Here is a 20,445-nt window from a genome sequence, read left to right on the forward strand (position 1 = left end):
AATAGAGCTCGTTCATATGTGGGGACTTACCTGTATTTTTAGTTCCTTTAGACACTAACCAAGGGCTCCTCATTCAGCGGTCACTGTTTTAAAACATCTCCCAGCTCCGTCTTGCTGTTGCTGGGATAGTGTCTGTCCGTAAGTGAAGTAGAGTGCGTGTTTTTCATACATCATTCTGCTGTGTTTAAACCCGGCCCAGCCTGTGACTCACTATCTGGTGAAGTGGTGCTCACTGCCTTATGAAGACAGCACGTGGGAGCTGAGGCAGGACATAGACCAAGCCAAGATCGAAGAGTTTGAAAAGCTCATGTCCCGGGAGCCAGAGACAGAGCGTGTGGTGAGGACTGGCGGGTGGCGGAGGGTCGCATTTGCACACAGCCAGGTGGTGTGGTCTGTGAGAAACCACTAACGGGATTTCCTGTATTTGAAACAGGAGCGACCCCCTGCTGATGACTGGAAGAAATCGGAGAGTTCCAGGGAGTATAAAAACAATAACAAACTCAGGGAATACCAGTTGGAGGGAGTAAACTGGCTACTTTTCAATTGGTACAACATGTATGTAAAATGCATTTTTCTTCACCTTTTAAAGAAAGCCTATAATAGCTCTTCTGCAGTTATTGAGAATACTGATCAAATATAGCAACATTTTAACTTGCTAATAAAAATTATTTAAAAAAGCAAACACTGGACGTATGCTTAATGTTTGTCTAAGTAGCATGTACTAATGTAGAGACTGATTGAAGTATGTAGAAGTAATTTTCTGTGTCTCCGAACATTTTGTTTGAAAATGTATCTCATTGTATTTAAAGAAGCATTTAAGGCATGCATTTATGAGTTTAATGGATATATACACTTACCTTGTGACGAGAAAGTGCTGTCTTGTATGTGTACTCATGAAAGTTTCCTTGTTTTATTTCCCTCCCAAAGGCGAAACTGCATTTTAGCAGATGAAATGGGTTTGGGAAAAACTATCCAGTCCATTACATTTCTCTATGAGATATATTTGAAAGGAATCCATGGCCCTTTTTTAGTAATTGCCCCATTGTCCACAATCCCCAACTGGGAAAGGGAATTCCGGACCTGGACAGAATTGAACGTGGTTGTGTACCATGGGAGTCAAGCTAGTCGTCGGACCATTCAGTTGTATGAAATGTACTTCAAAGATCCCCAGGTAAAGTGTCTCAGGCGCACCGCCCTTACACATAGGGGCGCTTTAACACATTGAATGTTCAAATGCTTTTCAGACCTTTTAGGGGAACGTCTAGATTTTGCAGAACTAGAGAAATTTTGTTTAGATTTCTTACTCAATTTATGTTTGGACTATAATTCCTTATCTTATGATGACAGGTCTTTCTTTTTATAGCCTTGGTCTTTCTAATTATTAGAACACGTGAAATTTTTTTTACCTTGGATGACTGCTGAAAATCATTCAATGCATTGATAGCCTAATTTGGTTTATTTTTTAAACCCTAAAAGAAAGTGAAACCAAAAAAGAGTTATTAAATGGGAATGGGAAGAATATTGTGTTCTTTATTGTTTCTAGAAGTGAAAAATATTAGGCACCTAACATTAACTGGTGCATTGAATATACCCAGAGGGAATAATTTATACTGTGGCTCTTAGTACCAGTTGCTATGACTTTTAACTAATTCTAGTTATCTGTATGAAATTATCTTTGATGTTGACCCTGAAGCATTATAAGTGACAGAGAAAGAAGAATAAATAGTATGTGCTATAATAAAATAGTTTTAAGCAATAGGTGAAATGCAAGTCCTACAACTGGAAATAGGACAGAGTTTTGTGTTCTATATTTATTTGCTTTGACTGTAAAATCTGACCTACAATTACTTAAAGGAGAAGAATATTAAAATGTGTTTTGGTGTTTATCTTTACATTTGGAAAGTTGTTGAAAGTTCTGTCCTGAGTTGAATCCTTTTTTCACGTTAGCACGTTAAAAGTGAAAACTAAGTCACAAAATGAAAAAAAAAAAAGTTTAAAAAGTAAAAACATTTTTAAAACCGTTGCCTTAGTACATAGTCCCTCTGGCCTTTCGCCTGTTGGAGTCTATAGGATGTAACCAGAATAGGCGCACTTACTGCATCTTATCTATAAAAAACTCGATTGGAAATTTTACCAACAAATTGCAAACTTCCTTAAAAAAAGGAAAGATTTTAAAACTCTCTTGTACCGTGAGAGCTTAAAATCTCCAAAAATAACTTGAAAACAAAGTATAAATAAAGATATTCCCAAAAGGATAAACATATATATATATATATATATATCTATCTTATGCTGTTTATTCATCCTTAAAGTTATTAACGTAATCTTCAATGCTAAACAGTAACACAGAGTCCTTATTATAGGGTCGAGTGATAAAGGGGTCATATAAGTTCCACGCCATCATCACTACATTTGAGATGATTCTGACCGATTGTCCTGAGCTGCGGAATATTCCCTGGCGATGTGTAGTCATCGATGAAGCCCACAGGCTGAAGAACAGGAACTGCAAGCTCTTGGAGGGACTCAAGATGATGGACTTGGTCAGTGATCATATTGGTGCTTACCTTGAACCTGGATAAAATTGTTAACCGACTCAGTATTCCTGATGCTCTGAGTCCAGCAGATCCCTTTAAAGGGTGTTTGCAAAGCCTGTCAAATCCTGTGACATGTTTGCTCCTGAGTTTACTTAAAAGTTGCTGCTATCTTCCTGACTCTTCTGTTGTTGGCTGGTGTCTTTGTTATCACAGCAGAGTACGTTCATGATACTTGCACTGAGTTTCAAGTGTTTGCTTTTCCCTTTTGTTTGTAAGTACTGCCGTGTTGTAAGCCGTTGGGCCAAACTTTAGCTCCATGATGATGATCCAGTTGTATTCCAGGGTTTGTAGGTTTTTGCCTCCAAGGGCTTGTAGGTGCAGTTTTTCTCACTAAGTTAAGTGGATATCTGGAATTGGCCCAATTTGTGCAGACACTTAGAAGTTTAGTGCATGATAAGGCCTTGAATTTGATCAGGAGTTTTAGACCAGGTCTATTACATACTCTTCCCAAGAGATGGTCAGGACTTCGTGATTTTTTTTAGATTTTTTTTTTCCCCCAGTAGGAGTATCTTGGGATAACATACTGTAGCAGTGGTTGGAGTTTGGTTGGCTTTCCTCTCCACAGTGCTGTATGGTTTCCTAGCAGACATGACGTGACTCTGTCACCCTCAGGCCTCTGTTCACTCTGTAGTTTACAAGATGGGTTTTGATCACTTGTTTTTATTTTTAATGTACATTTAAGAAGCAAAGATATTGTTATTCAGCATGTCTTGGGTGTTTAGATGAGTTTTTCAAAGGTACAAAAAGATATTTTAAATCCTTTAATGTTGACTTCTATAGATTAATTTGATCTCTTATTAATTGAGAGTTTGAGATGGAAAAGAATATTCTGTACGTTCATGGCTGTAAATTTTTTTACTGAAGACTGGTACCAACAAAAAGAGTACTTAAAAGCTTTCTGTTGCAGCTGGTTCTTTGAATTAGCTTCTTTTATTCCTAAATTAATGGGATTGGATTAGCCAGCTATTCTTTTAATTAAAAACAAACAAAATCTAGTTCTGTTTAAAGGAAAAAGTCTGACTGAATTATCCTATTTAGGGTGGAGTTTTCCATCCCTAAGACCTTTCTCAGAGCAGTTTGTACTATTTTGGTGTTCAATCCACAAAACAAATTGGAACACTTAGAATAATCTTGAAAACATGAGGAAGAGAAACACTATGGCTGTAACTAGTCTCTCCAGATGGTAGTTTTAGTCTTAAATTAAAGAAATGGCTCAGACAATAAAGGCTCTGCCTGCAATGCAGTAGACCTGGGTTCAGTCCCTGGGTCAGAAAGATCCTGGAGAAAGAGAATGGCAACCCACTCCAGTATTCTTGCCTGGAGAATTCCATGTATAGAGGAGCCTGCTGGGCTACAGTCCATGAGGTCACAGAGTGGGACTGACTGCATGACTAACACACTTTCAGAAACCCATTCAGGTTTAGGTGAACACTAATTTTCTTATGAAACGTAATTGTGCCTTCTGAGTAGGGGCCCATCTCCACAGTGGTCCATATAAGAGACATTTATGGCACCGTTTCCTGAAGGTGTAGTCATCTGCATTCATCTGAGTTGTCTGTTATTAGTTTCTGTGCTCCCAGATAGTGGATTCTTACTACAAAATAGCCCTTCATTGGTGAGTACAGTTTGTTTAACTGTCAACATCCAGTAATCGAATTGTCACTGGGAGATTCCAAAGGATTTTCTGTTGTTTATACAACACTTTATTAATGGGTTAGAATCTGTTATCCAGATAGTTTTTCTGTTATATACGGTAGTGTTCCCTAACCATTTTCACACAATGGCACGTATAGAAAATGATAATAATTGTGTATCATACTGGGGTAAGCCAAGAAGGCTGGCCACTGCCACAGGTGACCAGTCCTGGGATCCTGACTCTCAGCCTGTCAGCTGCCCCAAGGACCTGGCATACCTATAACTCATTCATGTCTCACCACGGAAAGCTCTGATTAGCAAATGAATAATTGTTTTTTCCAACGATCAAGAGTTGTTGATAGAATGCAATATCATTGTTCAGAGTTAGAATATAATTACATTTGTCCACTTCTGAACTGCTCACTGGGGCTTCCCTGGTAGCTCAGCTGGTAAAGAAAATGCCTGCAATGCAGGAGACCCCCGTTAGATTCTTGGGTTGGGAAGATCAGCTGGAGAAGGGATGGGCTACCCACTGCAGTATTCTTGGGCTTCCCTGTAGCTCAGATGGTAAAGAATCCACCTGCAGTGTGGGAGACCTGGGTTCAGTCCCTGAGTTGGAAGATCCCCTGGAGAAAGGAATGGCTACCCACTCCAGTATTCTGACCTGGAGAATTCCATGGACAGAGGAGCCTGGCAGGCTATAGTCCATGGGGTCTGCTCTTTGCCTAGTCTTTAAATCCATACTTCAAATATACATCACAAGAACTTATCTACTGACCAGTCTCTGTTCATCTTTCCTGGAATAAATCATGGTGAAAATGGCAAATAATAATTCTACCCCAACACAGAGCAGGTCACAGAGAATGGCTGTTACCTGCACTGGATGCGCTTATGATCAAAGTGGTAGATTCTCAGAAAGCAAGGACCAGGCAGTGTCTTCAACTCTCCCGTCACCAAGGAGACGCTCGAGAAGCTGCTGGGCTGAGGGGCATTTGTGTTCTCTGCCCCCTCCATGGGAGCGCAGGAGGCAGGGCCATCTCCTTGTCCCTTATGGACAGGAGGGGACCCTCTGAAAGTGGTGGAGGGTCTTCATGGATTCTGTTAGCTCATCATTCATTGTCAAGAGGCCTCACACAAATTAAAGACTCTGCTGAAATGAAATTAAGTGAATGTCACTCCATCAGAGCTAAAAGGAATGGTAACATTTTCAAGCCGAAAACTTAGCTGCTGGCAAAGTTGAGCTTGGATGTGATAAGCCTGATAGCCCGTCTCTTACTTGACATTTTGTGACACCTGTATATTATTTGTATTTATGTTAATAATGACTTTCAAAGGGAAACCTGGTTTAATTTCGCTACCTGTGCAACCTTACCAAAGGGTCCTCTGTGTAACTGATAGAACTGGCTTTAAAAAGAACTTGAACAGAAGCAGCGTAAAAAAGTTCTTTTCCTATTTTTCAAATAAGTTAATTTTAAAATTAATAACTTAAAAGACTTTTGCTGAAGTATTTTGGTTAGCAGCTTAGTATTTCAGTTGATCATAAAAGATATTTAAAAAACTGAGAGACGATCTTTAGTATTGATACAGCTCTTCCACTACAGTAACAGTTTTCCTGAATCTATGGCAATATTTTTTAAAATTCTTGGGTAAAGTAATTCAGGACTTGAACAAATCGGGGCGTTGGCCCATGTTACCCACCAGTATGCTTATACATTAGAAAATCTTGCATTGGTTTGCAAGTTCCTTACTCTTTATGAATTTAATGAGTTAGAAGATGACAGTGATCTATGTATATTCCTGAATCAGAACCCTCTTTATTCAAAAGGAACCAAAGGAAGAATAAAAGCAAATCTAACTGCTTCACCGTGTTTTCGAAGAGCTTCATTGACAGATAAGACTCAACAGATGTTGAAAAAATGAGCATGCCTTCAGGCGAATCGCCATCCAGTATCTACTGAGCACAGACTCTGCTCAGCAACCAAGCCTTGTCAGACTTCCAGTAAAGTCAGAATATCTGTTTCGAACCTCCTTGAAGGTGTAGCCACTTTTGGAAATAGTTGTATTAACTGTGCGGTGTCCTAGAAGGCCAAAGTAGAACATAATAAAGGCCTTTAAGATCAATAAATTCATTAAGACTGGTCACCATGTTGGATACGTAGAAATAAGAGGACAGGGGTATGGATCCATAAAGAAAGCTGAAGACAAAGCTCGTTACCAGGAAGAAGTGCCTTAAAGAAAATACCTGCCTTGGTTCAAAGAGACAAAGTAAGAAATAGCATCTATTGGGGAAAAAAACAACAAAACATCATTATGGCATTTAAAACCAAGCTGACCTCTTTGCTAGATTGAAATGTTTGCTGAACAAAATAGTTTTTCATGTGCTGTTGCCTGTAGAAAACCTTTTGTCTCTTAAGTGAGTCATGCAGGAAGCAGATGGGGAGGGCATAGCCCTGTAGAGAGCAGAAAAGGAGCACGTGAGCTTCATCTGAGCTAGGGATCTTAGGCAGAACTTGAACTTTGGTGGGAAAAGATGCCACAAGACGTAGGAGAGTGCAGAACCACACCACCAAAACATTGACCTAAACATCCCAGGAAAAATCAAAATAGCAGACCACGTTTACAGGGTCTTGGAATCTAAGACAGAGACCACATTTCTTGTATCTGTGCTTTCGGATCTTATTCCTGTGTTTTATGCTGGGTGGATGCTGAATTTCAGCGACCACGAGTGGAATTGGGGAAATGCTGATCCCAAGAGAGGCTTTGGCATGGCTATGGTTTTGTTATGATTTGCTCAGTTATCTTCGCATCCCCACAGGAACACAAAGTGCTGCTGACGGGGACCCCGCTCCAGAACACGGTGGAAGAGCTCTTCAGCTTGCTTCACTTCTTAGAACCCACTCGCTTTCCTTCGGAAACCACCTTTATGCAAGAATTTGGTGATCTGAAAACTGAAGAGCAGGTACTTACCATGGCTCCTTTTGTATTTCAGTCATTGAATTGAGGATTAACTCCCAAAGGGCCAAAGTGTTAAGATTTAATTGTTTTTAAAAATGTAAATTATGTCAATTATCCCCCACCTAGTAGACAAGAGAGATTTACACCTCCTTTGCTTGGATGTTCTGAGTCTTCATTAAGGTGATGTTCTGGCTGGTTGGTTGGTCTCTTTGCCCTCCTGAAGGGCTGTTGAGATTTACAGAGTTTCCGTACCTGTCCACCTACTTTTCAGCTGCTGTCCTGTTGAGTTCAGTGGTTTTTCATTGTGTGCTTTTGGGGGTAGTGTCAGGAGAGGCTGAAATTTCGCAAGCTGTGTCCGTCCTGGAGATCCGAAGTTCTAGTCTTAGTTCCTGCTTGCTCACATTGCTTACTCTTCTTGAGTCTACATATTTCATTTAGAAACATGGTTCCTAACTACCTTGCAGGATTTCTATGAGAAATAAATACGGTATCCGGTATGAAAAGTGGCCAGTTATCTTATAGATCGTTCAAGTTACGTAGGTGTTGGTTATTAAGCTCTATTTGAAACAAAATATGACACTTGAAATCTTAGTCTTCACGTGCCCCCTCCCCTAATTTACCATCTAAACCTCTTCTCTTAGTTCAAGTGAAGTCTGTTTTGTTTTGCCCTTCATAGAATAAATCAGAGCTGTCTGGTGTGCAGTGTCCTATTGCCAGTCAACAGAGATGAGAACAGAGAGGGACCAGAGAGCTCCTGGCTTACTCACACATTCTATCAGCTCTTTCTAGAAAGGAAGAGAACTGAAGCAAATCATTCCTACGACTTTCTCCCTTCCTTCCTCATCATCCCGAAGGCTTAAGACAAACAGAAGGGAAAACTAACAGAATGAATAGGGTTATTTTCTGCTGTGTTCTGTTCAAGCCTCCTGGCTGTTCAGGACTCTCTGGCCAGGTGAACTAGCCCATCAGAAACTGGACATTCAACCCTCATGTGCTCCTGTTATGAGAGCTGTAAGATAATGCCCTCGTACCCTTCGACAAATGAAAGTGAAAGGTAGATAAATAAGAGACTCCTGGTTTTTTATGGTAGACTATGTTTTACCATGCTAGCAAGTCCCAACACCAGTATTTACTTAAGATCCTTTTTTAGGTGCAAAAACTCCAGGCTATTCTAAAGCCAATGATGTTGAGACGTCTCAAGGAGGACGTGGAAAAGAACTTGGCCCCCAAAGAAGAAACTATCATTGAAGTGGAGCTAACAAACATTCAGAAGAAATATTACCGAGCCATCCTTGAGAAGAATTTCGCATTTCTTTCCAAAGGTGGTGGGCAAGCTAACGTGCCCAACCTTTTAAACACTATGATGGAATTACGGAAGTGCTGCAACCACCCCTACCTTATCAACGGTAAGCCTGGCACCTTGTTTCAGTCGTTGTCAAAGCCCCAGAAATCCTTGCCTCCCTTCACTCGTGTTATTGTATGGTTTGTAGTTGCCCCAATGTGAGTTTCATCATCTTCCTCTTCTTCACAAAGCCTCCTCTGTGAAGCTGTAGGTGCAACATCTTTTCCCCGATGGTCCCTGAAGCAGGACCTCACATCACCTGTCCTGCATCTGCATCTCAGTCCTTGAAAGGAGGTGTCGGTGCCCACTGGCTGGAAGTCATCAAACGTGCTAACAGTTAAAGAAAAATTAGACCCCAATGGGGTGTGTGTGTGTGTGTTTGTGTGTGTTTAGATCAGAGAAGTTAAAGAGCACCTTTGGGGTGAGAGGCAGCTGTTGGATGCCTCAAAACTTTGATGGGAAAGAACTTCTCTCAGTCCGGAGGCTTCCAGCATCTATTCTCTAAGAGCGAGAGGTTATCTCGAGCATTGATAATCAAGATCATGGTTCATGATCTTCCTGTTTTCTTAACTAAATTGATAGTGTTATGTAACTGATATGGGTAAGAACCTGTATTGTACTCTTCCAGAAATCATTAGAGGAATTCATGCCTGTGACATGTAAGATACTCCGGAGACATAAGAGCAGGAAAGCCATTCAAAAGCGATGACAGTGAGACAGGCTTTTGCCATCAGAGTTGCAAAAGGAAGGGGCATTTAGGCTGATGTAACCACAGGAGACAAGAGAAGGAGGCAGAACAAAGTGGAACCTGCCCAGGATATAAAGTAGGTGTGTGAAACAATGGGACAGTGAACCGTAGACATAGTGGAACCTGGTTATGGGAAGCCTAGATGCCAGCTTGTGGGATCTTGATGGAGCTAAGAAATGATTAGACATGGGATTCAAGATGATTGATCTGGAAACGTCATATGAATAAACAGATGGGAGCAGGGAAAGATATACAAACAGAAAGCCCCACTAGGAGGCTACTGCTGTCATCCAGGCGGGAGTTAATATGGGTTAAAGAAAAGTGGTGGCGGTCTAAATTGGGGTGTTTGCATGCAATTATGATTGGCCAGCAGTGCAGTTAGGGTGCTTCCAGGGGAGAAGGGACCAAGCCAGGTTCGTTTGTTTGTTTTGTCACTATCACAATCCGTGAGGTTCAAATGCAGCTGATGTCAGGAGTTCCCAGTCTCTCCCCGTTTTGTCATCTATACTCCTTGGGCCAGCTCACCTCTGGAATCTGCAGTTACTAATGCCAGAGTGGTCCCTGCCTGGAGCCGCCTCACCGGAGCACCTGAGGTTATGGCTGTGCTGTGACCTTGGTGCATTTCTGCTTCAGACTTTCTGCTTGTAGGTTGGTCTTCCAAAGTGAGACTCACACGTGACTGTTGTATGTTCAGTGCTGCAGCTTGCTCATCCTTATGTGTGTAAGAGCCCGTGAGGCCGTTGTGGTGTCTGCAGCCTGGTCCTGAGCTAAGGAGATGGAGCTGAGCCGAAGGTGGTCAATGGTATGAGTAAAGCTGTGTGTGTGTGTGTGTGTGTGTGTGTGTAATTTGAGAGACACACACACACACACACACAAAGTTTTTTCATTTGATGTCTGTGACAAGAGAACAGTAGCCTCCAAGAGGCTCCATTCCAGTATTCTTGGAGAATCTCATGGACAGAGGAGCCTGGCAGACGATGGTCCCTGGGGTTGCAAGAGTCAGATGTGACTGAAGTGACTGAGCACATGTGCACATGTGAGAGTGAAGGTGATGTTGAAGACTTGGTGGGGTCCCCGATGGTTTGGGTTGACTTATGAGTCCTCCTTGTTGTTGGGGAGAAGGGATGTGGAGAACAGTGGGCAGAAAGAAGACAAGGCTGAGCTTGTGATGGAATGAATTTCAGAGAGCAAAAGGGTAATCTTCAAAAGAAATAATTTATTTGTTTGCGGCTACTATAACTAGATAACATTGCAGCTCCTGCCCTCACAGTGACCATCTGTTTAAGGGAACAGACTTCCGTACTTCCTTTAAGTTGTCTCTGCTACATACACACACACGTGTGCGCACAAACACACTTTTAAGTGTAAATGCAGGACTTTAATTTAGGGCAGTGCCATTGAAGTATTTTTTGGGTTCCCCTGGCAGCTCAGTTGGTAAAGAGTCTGCCTGCAATGCAGGAGACCCAGGTTCGATCCCTGGATCAGGAAGATCCCCTGGAGAAGGAAATGGCAGCCCACTCCAGTATTCTTGCCTGGAGAATCCCATGGACAGAGGAGCCTGATGGGCTACAGACCATGGGGTCACAAAAGAGTCGCACACAACTAAGTGACTAACACTATTGGAGTATTTGGGCTTTTTATAGCCTATTTCCAATTTTTAATTTTCTGATTGATGTTTACAGATCTAGCATCAAGGTAAATCTTTAATTGATAACCTTGAGAATTTGGCCCTCTAATGGCTTAGAGGTCAGTTTAGTTTTCCTCCTGGACATCTTCCCTGCCCTTCTTTCTTCAGCTTTTCTGGAAAATATGTGCTCAGTCACTTCAGTCATGTCCAACTCTTTGCGACCCCATGGACTGTAGCCCGCCAGGCTCCTCTGTCCATGGTATTTTCCAGACAAGAATACTGCAGTGGGTAGCCATTCCCTCCTCTAGGGGATCTTCCCAACCCAGGAATAGAACCCGCATGTCCTATATGATTTGCATTGCTGGCAGATTCTTGACTGCTGAGCAACCGGGGAAGCCCAGACAAAGTATAATTATAGCTAAAAGCATCACATAAGAAATATGTTTGCTGATATATTTAAAGGAAGCATTACTAGTGACAACTGGCTGCCACTTTAAGAGCCTGAATTCACAGCAAAGAGCTGAATTAATTCAGTAAGAACTTTTGTCAGATAAGAAATAATATATTTTAATTCTGACAGTTTTTGATGATGTATTATTGGTAGAATTGAAAAGGCAGGAAAGTTACTTTTCTCATCTAAATAAGTTTAAAATGAAAAAAATTTCTCTACTGATTTGACTGAATTTATATTTTCAAATTTTTTGCTAAAATAGTTCAAACATGTTAATTTTGTCAAAATGATTATTTCATTTTTGAAAACTATTCACTAAAATATCTAAAATAGTGTATTTTGATTATGGATTGATATTAATATCTTAATTTTAACAAAAAATAACTACCTAGATATTATAAGTGAAGTGTGGTTCTGAATTGCTTGTAGTATATTATCCAACAAGAAGAAATGTTTTTAAAAAACCTAATGTAATATGTGGATATGATCAGTTCCCCCTGTCTCCTGAGGACCTTCTTGTCCTGAATCTAGAACCTAGATTTCTAAATTTTTTGTTTTGGAAAACGTTATTTGACTTTATACAGGGATGTTTGGTGAAGAGCTTGCTTGCCAACACAGGAGATATAACAAATGCAGGTTCGATCCCTGGGTCAGGAAGATCCCCTGGAGAAGGAAATGTCCACCCACTCCAGTATTCTTGCCTGGAGAATCCCATGGACAGAGGAGCCTGGTGGGCTACAGTCCATGGGGTCACAAAATGTTGGACACGACTGAAGCGACTTAGCAAGTATGTAGGATGCAAGAACATTTATTCAAGACCGTGCTTCATTCAAGGGTATTTGTGCTGATGCTCTTCAACAGCAGTTTGGTTTTTACCTTTTCCTAGCGAAACCTTTGCCTTTCATTCCCTTCAGATTGAAATCCTGAATACTAGCCTTTTATTCATGTGAGAGAGGGAGTGAGAAGTGGCAGTTTCCAGCCCACTGGCATTTTCTGCCGGGCCATTCCTGAGAAACAGCAGTGGCTTGCTATGCATAGACCTCCAGGCCTGGCCCAGGCATTAGTGACTGTAATCCGGTCTCAGGAAGATTCTTTGTTGATTAATAACAAACAGGCAGTATTTCTGCATATGACCAGGTCATGACTTCATTTCCACAGGTGCTCTGAAAAGGGAAGTGGGGGCACTGCCGTCCTGCCTGTGGCTGCATGCCCCCATTCCGTCCTGGCAGCTCTGATGGCCCAGGTGACCTGACCTGGGTCTCGTATCCCCATCAGTACAGTGCCTTCGTGTTTAAAAACCAGTGGTTAAGAAGTCAGGTTCCTGGTGTGGTTTAAGGCTGGGAAGTAATCCTATCAGATGGATTTGTCTGTCTGTATTTCCCAAAGAAGTGACTACCCTGCATCCCCAGGGCAAGGGTGGAGCACAGTGGCCGGACCCTGATTAACCTCCCCACCCCACCCCGGACCCCTGCTGTCTAATTCTAGTTAAGCCACCTAAGCAGCTGCAGGAAGCTTAGCCGGCTACTCCCTGGACAAGTGTGTCTGGGGTCAGGGGCGGAGGTGGGAAGAGTTTCGGTCCCTAGGAAGGTGACAGTCTCTCTGATGCACCCTCAGGAAGCAGAAGTCTCTGTGGGACTAATAGAAAAGAGGGTTAGGTATCGATGTCTTTCATGAAACAGGTTGGTTGTTTAAAGCTTTGGATAACTCAAGATAGAACTTTTGTACTTTAGGAAATTAATCAGATGAAAATGAATGTAGAGGGAGATGGAGAGATTGCAGTGAAAATGTGTACTCAGATCTCCTGAAAAAATCTCTAAATATTATCCTCGAAGCGGGACTCCCTTTTGCTGCAGCGCTTTTGGCCATATTAATAGGCAGTTTAGATACACAAACGACTGCCCCTGCACAGCAATTGTTAGAACTCTGTTCCCTTGCCTCTTGGTTTCAGAACAGATTTTGTTATGTGTGTTTATCTTCCGTGAGTAAACAGCTCTTCATTTCTTTAGCATTTTAGGTTCCAAATTTTCTGTAGGTATCCGGCCCTTGGCTTGTTTCTGCCACTTCTAGCTCTGACAGTCTGTTGTTGAAATTCAGTTTCTACAGACAGCAAACATTTGTTTGTTGGAAAATGTGGGGGTCCCCCCCCCAAACGCTTGAAAATGTGTTGTGCTTAAAACTCTGATCCCTTTTCTACCTCCCTGGTTTCCTGCAGACCCACACTCTGAGTTGGTGGACGGATGTGTGTGCGTGAACGCGAATGCGTTGTTCTGGGCCCTGCTGTTTGCAGTGGGTGTTGAAAGCAGGTTCGTTGTTTTCAGTAATAAAAGAAAAAAACCTTTTACAGTATTCCTGTTATGCTGTCCAATCTCCGCAGGTGCTGAAGAGAAAATTTTGGAAGAGTTTAAAGAAACACACAATGCCGACTCTCCAGATTTTCAGCTCCAGGCGATGATCCAGGCTGCTGGCAAGCTAGTGCTGATTGACAAGCTGCTGCCGAAGCTGAAGGCCGGTGGCCATAGGGTGCTCATTTTCTCCCAGATGGTGCGCTGCCTGGACATCCTGGAAGACTACCTCATTCAGAGACGGTGAGGGCCAGGCCCTGGGGGTCGGGGGTGGGGGGGTGTGGGACTGGGCTCCACGCGCTTCATCTCCAAGTGGCCTGTATGATAAAGGGGATGGGTGGGGGCTTGTGTCTTAGCTCTTCTTGAAAGCTGTGGATGGGCACGGCAGTTGTCCCGTATGACGCAAGCTTTTGCAGGCAGTTCTATTTTTCCAGTTCTTTCTCTGGGCTAGAGAAGGACAGCTCTTTCTTGATGTTGAAGTAGCATCTGACACTTTTGTGACCCCCATGGACTATAGCCCACCAGACTCCTTTGTCCCTGGGATTTCTCCAGCAAGAATACTGGAGTGGGTTGCCATTTCCTTCCCCAGAGGATCTTCCCCGACCCAGGGATGGAACCTAAGTCTCTTGTGTCTCCTGCATTGCAGGCAGATTCTTTACCACTGTGCCATCAGGGAAGCCCGATCCTGTAAATTTATATCCCATGTTGTAGTACGTTTTTAAAAGCACCAGGAAAGGAACACATGTCCTGTGGCCATCTGCCAGGCCTCCTTGTTGACACTGACATCTTCCAGGTACCCGTATGAGAGAATCGACGGCCGGGTCAGAGGCAACCTCCGTCAGGCAGCTATCGACAGGTTCTCCAAGCCTGACTCCGATAGGTTTGTGTTCCTCCTGTGTACGAGGGCAGGAGGCCTAGGCATTAATCTCACTGCTGCTGATACCTGCATCATCTTCGATTCTGACTGGAATCCCCAAAATGATCTCCAGGTAAACATGCAAGAAAACCTTCCTGGTACCCCCCTCCCCCACTTTAGAAAGTCGTTCCGCTACATCAGACCAATAAATTGAAATCCTGCCGTCGCTCAGGCAGTGTCCCATGATTGGGGCAAATGAACCAACCGGTAATCAATTGATGGATAATGTGAAAGTCATTTCTTGGCGTGTTAACCCTCCAGTGTTGAATGGTACCCCTATTTATCAGAACAGATGCTCTTGTAACTGGCAGTGGTGTGTTCTCTTTCTCTGGTGGCCATGCATTTCCTTTTTCTTTCAGGCTCAGGCTAGATGTCACAGAATAGGACAAAGCAAATCTGTGAAGATATACAGGCTGATTACCAGGAATTCTTATGAAAGGGAAATGTTTGACAAGGCCAGCCTGAAGCTGGGTCTGGACAAGGCAGTCCTGCAGTCCATGAGCGGACGGGAGAATGCTCCCAACGGGGTAAGCCGTGCTGTCCTCGCCCTGCTTGCTTCACTCCTGCTCCTTGCTTCGTTTAGCTCCCAGTGAGAAACCATCCGCATCTGGTTATCCTTTGGCCTCAATATTTTAAGCATATTTGGTCACATTTACTTCGTCATAATTGAGGTTTACTGTCTTGGAGATAAAAGTAAGCGTTTGTTCAGTCTCCAGACATTTCAGTTCTTTGTTACTGTTCAGTAGCTCAGTTGTGTCTGACTCTTTGCAACCCCGTGAACTGCAGCACGCCAGGCTTCCCTGTCCTTCACCATCTCCTGGAGTTTGCAAGTCAGTGATGCCATCCAACCATCTCATCCTCTGTCATCCCCTTCTCCTCCTGCCTTCAGTCTTCCCCAGCATCAGGGTCTTTTCCAGTGAGTCAGCTTTTCACATCAGGTGGCCAAAGTATTGGAACTTCAACTTCAGCGTCAGTCTTTCCAATGAATATTCAGGGTTGGTTTCCTTTATCTAAATCACTTTAAATACTTCTCTAACACAGGTACAACAGCTTTCCAAGAAAGAAATAGAGGATCTTCTCCGGAAGGGGGCCTACGGTGCGCTCATGGATGAGGAGGACGAGGGCTCCAAGTTCTGCGAAGAAGACATCGATCAGATCCTGCTCCGGCGGACCCACACCATCACCATCGAGTCCGAGGGCAAAGGCTCCACGTTTGCTAAGGTGCGCACCCACCCAGGAGGCAGGTCTTCTGGGGAAGCGGAACAGAGGCTGTGTAATGCGCTCGTGAGAAGCACACATAACAGCTGCTTTATGTCGCATGTTAAGAAATTAGTGATTTAATCCCCCTGGGGCCCCTGACACACAAAACGTGCTTTATGTTCAGCGTGTCTGGCATCGGAGTCACCCTCACCTTTCCCGTCCCTGCTTCTGGGCTCCCCAGCCTCGTCCTCTCTCTGTGTCCTGGCCCCCCTCCCTTCCACTTCTTGAGCCTCTGCTTTGTCATCACCTTCCTCCTTTCCTGGGATCTTGATTCCTGATCAAGCCTTGAGAACAATCATCTCACTTCTATCTTGAAAAAGTCCCCCATCTGCTTTCGTCTCTGGCTGCAACCCCATAACTTCTTTTGTAGCTAAAAACCACACCAGCAACCCACACAGCGTTATTGACCCTGCTGCTCTACTGCCTTACTCTACTCATTTCCTAACTTCCAGCTTCTACCCCTCCCCCACTCCCCGGCTCCCTCCTTGCCCCTTCTGAGGCTTCACCCACCCACCTCCAAGCCTAGTGCCACACTTTCCACTTTCATTTTGAGCAACTTTATGGAAATGTAGTTTACTTACCATAAAAACCACCTATTTTAAGTGTACCATCCAGCACCTTTACCATATATAGAAATGTACAAGTATCCCACCATCTAAGTCTAGAACATTTCCATCACCCTTTAACAGTTCTCCCCCCACCCCCTCCCCATCTAAGTCCCAGCAACCACTCCTCTGCTTTCTGTCTCGCTAGGTTTGCCTACTCTGGACAGTTCATATAAATGGAATCATACAACATGTGGCCTTTTGTGTCTGGCCTCACTCCCTTAGCCTGTTTTGGGGGCTCATCCATGTTGTAGCACGTTATCACTAATTTCTTTCCTTTTATTGCTGAACCACATCCCACTCTATGGCTCCACCTTATTTACCACTTGAATATGGACCTGGATTGTTGTTGACCCATCCACTAGCTGGTGCTGAAATTTGGATTGTTGACGAATGGTGTTCCGAACATTTATGTACAAGTTTTTGTGTGGACGTCTGTTTTCATCTCGCGTGCTTATATACCAGGAATGGAATTGCTGGGTCTTGTGTAACTCTGTGTTTAACCCTTTGAGGAACTGCCAGACTCTTCTCTAAAGTGACTGTACCATTTCCCCTTCCCACCAGCAGTGGTTAGGGTTTTAATTTGTCCACATCTTCACCAACACTTTTGGTTGTCTGTCTTTTTTAATGACCACCCTATTACCGAGTATGACATGATAGCCCACTCTGGTTTGATTTGCCTTTCTCTGATACTATTTAACATCTATTCATGTGCTTGTTGGCCGAGTATTGATACATATAATCTTTGGGGAGATGTCTCTTCAGGTATTCTGAACAGCTTTGAACCTTTTTTAGTTATGTTTTTTTTTTTTTAATTGAGTTTAAAGTATTCCAAATATAAGTTTCTCATTAGGTAATTTGCAAATATTTCTCATAGTCCTTTCTTCAGTTCAGTTCGGTTCAGTCACTCAGTTGTGTCCAACTCTTTGTGACCCCATGAATCACAGCATGCCAGGCCTCCCTGTCCATCACCAACTCCCGGAGTTCACTCAGACTCACATCCATCGAGTCAGTGATGCCATCCAGCCATCTCATCCTCTGTCGTCCCCTTCTCCACCTGCCCCCAATCCCTCCCAGCATCAGAGTCTTTTCCAATGAGTCAACTCTTCGCATGAGGTGGCCAAAGTACTGGAGTTTCAGCTTTAGCATCATTCCTTCCAAAGAAATCCCAGGGCTGATCTCCTTCAGAATGGACTGGTTGGATCTCCTTGCAGTCCAAGGGACTGTCAAGAGTCTTCTCCAACACCACAGTTCAAAAGCATCAGTTCTTCGGTGCTCAGCTTTCTTCACAGTCCAGCTCTCACATCCATACATGACCACAGGAAAAACCATAGCCTTGACTAGACGGGCCTTTGTTGGCAAAGTAATGCTTAATTTTAAGAAGCCCAGGTTACCCATGTTTTTCTTTTATCATGTGTGCTTCTGATACATCGTTTAACCTATGATTGCAAAGGTTTGCTCCTGTTCGTTCTTCTAAGAGTTTTACAGTTTTCACTCTTAACTTCTATGTCTCCAATCCCTTTTTGAGTGAATTTTTGTGTGTGATGAGATGGAGGTCCAGCTCCCTTCTTTTGCATATGGATATCCAGTTATCCCAGCTACTGCACTTGTCCCACCTGCTCCACTTGTTGAAACTACTCCACTTGTCTCAGCTGCTCCACTTCGCACAGCTACTCCAGTCTTGAAAGGTTCTCCTTGTCTGGGCTCAGTGACCCAACACCTTCTCCCTCACATCTTTCAGCTTCTTTTCAGGTTCTTTCCTCCGTCCCCACAGATACTTAAGATTCATTCGGTACCAAAACAGGGTCATTATCTCTGCCCCTCCACCTCTGTGCATGCGTGTGTGCACGTGCACACACCCCTGTTTTCTTCACCTGAGTCACACCTCTCAGATGCCAGAATTGAAGCTGGGGTTTTCATGGCTTCCTCCTCCTTCAGCCTTTACATGCCCTCACAGTCTAACCCCTTTAATTTTACCTTTTAAAGACCACCTTCTAGCCTGTCTCCTTTTCTTCATTTCTGCAGATCTTCCCCATTCCCTCCCTAAACCCTGGCTGCAGCTTGTTCTGTTCTGTTCTGCACTCCCCCGACCCCACCCCCTGCTCCAGGACACTGGTGTGGTCCCTCTGACAGGTGACTTTGCGTATGGTCTCATTCCTCTTGAGATTATTTCCATTTTCAAAGAATTTCCTGCTGCCTGAGGATGGAATTTGGACTCTGCTAACAGGACACACAAGGCCCTGCCGGCCCCGCCTTCTGCCTGCCTCACCAGCTTGACCTTGGGCAACACCCCCCTGGCCACCCGAAGCCCCGGCTACGGCTACGTGACACAATCACCTTTCTTCGCCCTTGTGCCTTTGCACATGCTCCATCCTGGACATTTCCACTTGCTTTCTTGTTCTGTGGCCTTTTTTTTTTAATTAATTAATTAATTTTTGGCTCTGCTGGGTCTTCATTGCTGTACTTGAGCTTTCTCTAGTTGCAGCGAGCAGGGGCTGCTCTCTAGTTGCGGTGCTCAGGCTTCTCATTGTGGTGGCTTCTCTTGTTCGTGGAGCACGGGCTCTAGGCACACAGGCTTCAGCAGTTGTGACTCAGAGTCTCAGCAGTTGCAGCTCCCAGGCTCTAGAGCACAGGCTCGGTAGTTGTGGTGCAGAGGGCTCATTGCCCCCTTGGCATGTGGAATCTCTGTGGACCAGGGATCAAACCAATATCCCCTGCATTGCAAGGTGGATTCTTAACCACTGGACCACCAGGGGAGCCCTGTTCTGTGGTTGGTTTGGGCACTGTGTTCTGGAGGACATATTCTCTCTTCCCAGCAGGAACCCGCACCCCACCTAAGCCTGGCTGGGGTTCCCCTCCGTACGTTGGCTGCACCTGTACACACCTCTGTCACCTGTCATTTATTAGGCTGTGCTGCCGTTTTTTATTTCCTGATCTGTCTCAACCCCTGGACAGTGAGCTGCCTAAGGGACAGTCCTTCGTCCCAGTCCCACTGACCATAACACCTGCCACGCACACAGTGGAAGGATGACTGTGTGTTTGGGTGAATGAAAGTGAAAGCTGCTTTGCATTTCACTGAGAAAACCATCGCAAAGTAGTGAACATTTTTTTCCTTTAGGCCAGCTTTGTTGCATCTGGAAATAGGACAGATATTTCCTTGGATGATCCAAATTTCTGGCAAAAGTGGGCGAAGAAGGCAGAATTGGATATCGATGCCTTAAACGGAAGGGTGAGTGAGCGGTCACATTGACTCCCTGTCTGACCTCTCCCAGGGCTTCCTTTTCAGAAGTTTCACATTATCTGCTGTCTTTCAGAACAACCTGGTTATTGACACTCCAAGAGTGAGGAAGCAAACCAGGCTGTACAGCGCGGTGAAGGAGGACGAGCTGATGGAATTTTCAGACCTGGAGAGCGACTCAGAGGAGAAGCCCTGCACAAAGCCGCGGCGGCCACCAGACAGGTCCCAGGGCTATGCCAGGAGCGAGTGCTTCCGAGTTGAGAAGAACCTGCTCGTCTATGGGTGAGTCAAGCTCACGTGAGAAATGGAATTTCATTCAAAAAATGGTTAGAATTCCAAGTGGTATAGGAAAAACTCTAATTTATGTTTGGGTTTCTGTGACTGCCCAGGACACAAATGCTTTTGGCACAACCCAGGTGGTTAAAGAACTCAAAGCTGTGCAGATCCTCAGAGATTTGAAGGGGGTATGTCCTTTGAGGAATCACGTCAGACTCAGATTCACTTGCTGATCACTAGTAACTCAGAAGGAAGTCTCAGAAGTCTTTTTCTAGGGCTCCTTCACGTAAAATTACCACTCTGTCATCACTTTTGGTACTCTTTCATCATTTTTCTGTTATAAAAATTTGTTAAAGGCAGTGGTCTCATTTGTAAAGCTCTTCCTGCCTATCTGAAATGTGGAGGCCATTTCAACCATCTAAATGGGTCGTATTTCTCCTGCTCAATCTCAGGATC

The 20,445-nt window shown here is 43.9% G+C and overlaps 1 protein-coding gene across 3 annotated transcripts in view; it reads left to right on the top strand.

Annotated features, from left to right (window-relative positions):
* CHD7 (chromodomain helicase DNA binding protein 7) overlaps nucleotides 1–20,445 on the top strand; it is a 190,338-nt gene that overhangs the window by 145,112 nt on the left and 24,781 nt on the right. For all 3 annotated transcript variants that reach the window (XM_061438814.1, XM_061438816.1, XM_061438815.1), the window contains exons 10-21: nucleotides 200–337; nucleotides 434–555; nucleotides 928–1,171; nucleotides 2,364–2,540; nucleotides 7,045–7,188; nucleotides 8,335–8,590; nucleotides 13,727–13,937; nucleotides 14,488–14,683; nucleotides 14,970–15,137; nucleotides 15,652–15,831; nucleotides 19,594–19,704; nucleotides 19,790–19,995. In XM_061438814.1, coding sequence (XP_061294798.1) covers nucleotides 200–337; nucleotides 434–555; nucleotides 928–1,171; nucleotides 2,364–2,540; nucleotides 7,045–7,188; nucleotides 8,335–8,590; nucleotides 13,727–13,937; nucleotides 14,488–14,683; nucleotides 14,970–15,137; nucleotides 15,652–15,831; nucleotides 19,594–19,704; nucleotides 19,790–19,995 — 2,153 coding nt within the window. The remainder of the gene's footprint in view (nucleotides 1–199; nucleotides 338–433; nucleotides 556–927; nucleotides 1,172–2,363; nucleotides 2,541–7,044; nucleotides 7,189–8,334; nucleotides 8,591–13,726; nucleotides 13,938–14,487; nucleotides 14,684–14,969; nucleotides 15,138–15,651; nucleotides 15,832–19,593; nucleotides 19,705–19,789; nucleotides 19,996–20,445) is intronic.

Source organism: Bos javanicus, chromosome 14 (assembly GCF_032452875.1).
Source record: "Bos javanicus breed banteng chromosome 14, ARS-OSU_banteng_1.0, whole genome shotgun sequence".
In the NCBI taxonomy this organism is placed as follows: domain Eukaryota; kingdom Metazoa; phylum Chordata; class Mammalia; order Artiodactyla; family Bovidae; genus Bos; species Bos javanicus.